Raw genomic sequence first — 3,773 nt, 5'->3', positions numbered from 1 at the left:
AGGTGAAACAAAGAACATACCATGCAAAACAGCAGCAAGGCTACCAGCTGGGACATAGTCATACACCAGTAGCTTCTCATCTTTGGAGTAATAATAAGCACGCAGCGGAACAATATTCTGATGCTGGCCAATCCTGCCAACTATCTCCATCTGCTGTTCAAAGTCTTTCTTCCCCACCACCATCTCCTTTAATCTCTTGACCACAACTGTGGTGCTATCCTCAAGAACAGCCTTGTAGGTAGTTCCAAAGCTTCCTTTTCCAAGTACTTCAGCCGAGGCTCTCAGCAAATCCTCCAGGTCAAAGTTATATGAAGAACCCTCGAAGAAAACCAGTTTGTTTCTCTCTGCCTCCTGAACACTACTGCTGTAATCTTCCTTAGGGGTGTCTGCCCTTCCACCTGCAACAGCTTTTCCTTTGGATGACGAAGCTGCGGTTGGTTCTGCGCATTTCTTTCTCTTGCAAATGCATATACAGAGTACAAGAATCAAGAGAAGCAACAATACCCCTCCTGCAGCAGCAATTGCAATTAGAACACCTGTCCTGATCCTTTTCCAGAAGCTCTTCTTGGGTTTGCTGGGCACTGATGGTGGTGGTGTCGGTGAAGGAGAAGGCGCAGTTCCAGGACATGGTTCTAATGGTAACCCACACAGAAAAGCATTCCCTAAGAATGAACTAGCTGGGAATTTCTGCAAGGAAGGTGGTATTGGACCACTGAGGTTGTTGTTGCTCATATTCAAATGCCTCAATTTGGGGAGACGCAAGTCAGGGATGGGTCCAGAAAGAGAGTTGTTCTGGAGAAGGATTGCAGTAAGTCCAGTGAGATTCTGTACTCTCAATGGAATTTCCCCATCAAAAGTGTTGTAGGACAGATCTAGGAATGTTAGGCTGGATGAAAGTGTAGTTGGTATGATTCCAGACAGATTATTATGCTGCAGGTAGAGGGAATGAAGAGAAGGAATAGATCCTACATCAGGAGGGAGGTCAACAGTAAGGCGATTAGACCTGAGGCTCAACACCTCCAGGGCATCAAGCTTGCCAAGCGTATCCGAGGGTATTGGGCCAAAGAGTCCTACTGCAGGTAACCGTAGTGTGTGTACACGGCTATTGTCCGGTGTGCATGTCACTCCAACCCAAGAAGTGCAGACAGGTGTTGTGGAGCTCCAGTTGAGCTTCCTGCCATGGGGCAGGGATGCAGCAAATGCAAGAAGAGCCTGCTTGTCCGAGTTGAGATCGGCACTTTCAGCATACAGGATGCATGCAAAGAGAACAGCAGCAGACAGAGATGCTGCTAGTGTAAGATGCTGCATTGTTCGAACTTGCTGGAAGCCAATAGCTTTCAACTCTGTACTCCAGGCTTTCTCATCAGCTCTTCACTCTTCTAGCATGAGAGAAAAAGAAAAGGTAAGTGAAAGTGGCCGACAAAACATCGAGGCAATAATAGATAGTACATGTAAAAGGAAGGTCCCAAAAAAGTGGTGAACCAAGGAATTCAGAATATAGAACATGAGGCATAAACTTTGCACCTAAATATACTTTTGGCACTAACTGCCTGAGAATTAGAAAATATGCTCAAGAGATATACAAAAATAGAAGTATGGAAGGACTAATAGTGGATTTTCCCCCCTACTCTATCATAACGAGTTGTAGAAAACAATCTACCATGGTAGCTTGTTTTCAGAAGAACTTGGAGCTCAATAAGTGAGATACTGAAAATGTTCTCTTCGATTAACAGTATATGGGTTGCATACTGGCATCTGCACGTTCATGGCTTTAAAATCAATATCCCATTTTAGATCATCCAAAGACAGGTTCATCGGCCAGATAACAAATAGTATACATATACAGGGCTTTGACAGACCAAACTTTAATACCGGCTATCAAATAAGCAATAGTATACCTCGTCCAACACGATATTGTTCTTGAGGGTTCTGGGGCAGCATTTAAGAACTCTCCTGTTTGTACCTATCTTAGCTATCATTAGGCATAACCAGAAATTGTCCACTTTGCAGTGCAACTAGAATTGAAATGATTAGAACAGAAACTGGTGCAATCGCATACTTCATTAATAGAATAATCCAATAGAATGATCCAGGAGAGAAATGCTTCCATGGTGAGGCATTCTATGCAAGACACCTCATATTTGCCAACTACTACATAGTAGGCTCCCCTCTCATAGGCTCCATTTGTCTCTTCCTCTAGTCTCCTCAGACTCTAAGCCATAAGACCCACCATCAAGCTGACTGCTCTGGTGGTTCTTATTGGTTCTCAAATTTCAACGGGGGGCAGTTGAGATAATGTGCATGTGACAACAGCATACTGTCCGGCTCATATCACTCATTGGCCTCCTTTTTATAAAGCAGAACCCAAATTACGCACATTAGCTTAGGACTAGCTAACCATCATTTAAAAAACAGTGGACAAATGATGCTAAGAACTTGTTTCAACGAGGCTCCCAGAGGAAACTTTGCTAGATTCCCTTTTGCGGAGGTAGGTGATCCCCTCAAGTGTACCACACCACACTACCACCAGTACCAGCGTACTCACCTACCCTTACATGATCCACACCTGAATTCATGTTACCGTTGTGTTCTCAATTAGTACTACTCCCTCTGTACACGATTATAAGACACTTTAGATCACTATCTAAAACGTCCTATGATTGTTTACAGAGGGAGTAGATGCTTACCAAAAGAAACAGCACAGGCACTAAAAGGCAGGGCCTAGAGCTAGGGGTAAAGCTCTCCGATGGACGAGAGAAAGTGAGAAAAAGGAGAGGAAGGAAAGCAGGGTCTTTTAATCTTTTTGGAAGGGAAGGTGGGGGCTGGCCGGCTGGGATAAATCAATGCAAGTGTTCATGGCTGCATGGGCTACCGACGCTGGCACGGCCTACACGCATCATACCCCTAACTGTGGACCGAGTGAAGTGCAGACAGTCGATAATTTTCTGTAGACAGAATTACAGCAGTAGAGATTTGCCAGTATGTTGAAAAGAAAGAAAATCACCAACTCATCATCTAGAAAAGTAAACTACAGTACTACCCAACTCTTTGGCATTAAAAATAATCTTCTCCGTATTTTAGAATCAAATAAAGCTTAACTAGCGACGACCGACCACTTATCAAAGCGCAAACCAAACAACGGCCAACAAACTGCATTGCGCTAATCTATTGCGCTCCTAAAACCCGGGGTGGGGGTGGGGAGGGATCGAGCGCAGGTTCCAATCTCGGCAGGAGAGGTTTGGAGGCATGCGAAGGCGTCGCTCGCTGTATCCAAGAAAACACAACGGAGAAACGGAAGGGGCCACGCGAAGAGAGAGAGAAGGCCGCAAACCTCTCTTGGCAGGCGGAAATCGGGAGACGGCGGAGCGCGTCCGTCCGTCCCTCCCTCGCGCCGTCCGCCGCAAGATCCAGCCGTCCTCCGCTCACCCGGAGTCAGGCGCCGATCGAGAGCCGCGGCCGGGAGGAGGAGGGTGAGGAGTCGGCCCGATCTGCGCCGGAAGCGGCCAGCATTGCGCGGAGGCGGCGCGGGGAGCAGGAGCGCCGGACCGCCGGCCGCCTTGGAGTCCGGCTCCGCGCTCGCTGGAGAGTGGAGGAGAGCGTGGCGATCTCGCTGCGCGCCCGCGACTGAGCTGTGTACTGTCTCTCTGTGTGTGCGGGTGGAGAGTGTCGGGCTACATGTGTGTGTGGGGATGACGGACGCGGTAGCGGTGGCGCTGTGCCTGTGCTGTGCGGCACTGCGGGTCGGTGGAAACTGCGTGTGCAAATTTGGCGTG

At 47.8% G+C, this 3,773-nt stretch overlaps 1 protein-coding gene across 3 annotated transcripts in view; it reads right to left on the bottom strand.

Moving 5' to 3' along the window:
- The window catches only part of LOC123079568 (probable inactive receptor kinase At5g58300), a 5,452-nt gene extending 1,679 nt beyond the window's left edge, over positions 1 to 3,773 (bottom strand). Inside the window, exons 1-3 of one of the 3 annotated variants that reach the window (XM_044502358.1) lie at positions 3,332 to 3,743; positions 1,899 to 1,963; positions 21 to 1,379 (exon numbers count right to left, since the gene is read on the bottom strand). In XM_044502358.1, the coding sequence (XP_044358293.1) occupies positions 21 to 1,308 (1,288 nt within the window). In that variant the 5' untranslated portion in view covers positions 1,309 to 1,379; positions 1,899 to 1,963; positions 3,332 to 3,743. Of the gene's footprint in view, positions 1 to 20; positions 1,380 to 1,898; positions 1,964 to 3,331 lie in introns of all 3 variants that reach the window. The other 2 variants (XM_044502357.1, XM_044502359.1) reach the window with 2 other exon arrangements.

The sequence above is a fragment of the Triticum aestivum genome, chromosome 3D (genome assembly GCF_018294505.1).
Source record: "Triticum aestivum cultivar Chinese Spring chromosome 3D, IWGSC CS RefSeq v2.1, whole genome shotgun sequence".
In the NCBI taxonomy this organism is placed as follows: Eukaryota; Viridiplantae; Streptophyta; class Magnoliopsida; order Poales; family Poaceae; genus Triticum; species Triticum aestivum.
The sequence above is the reverse complement of the archived record's forward strand: the minus strand, read 5'-3'. Positions and strand labels throughout refer to the sequence as shown.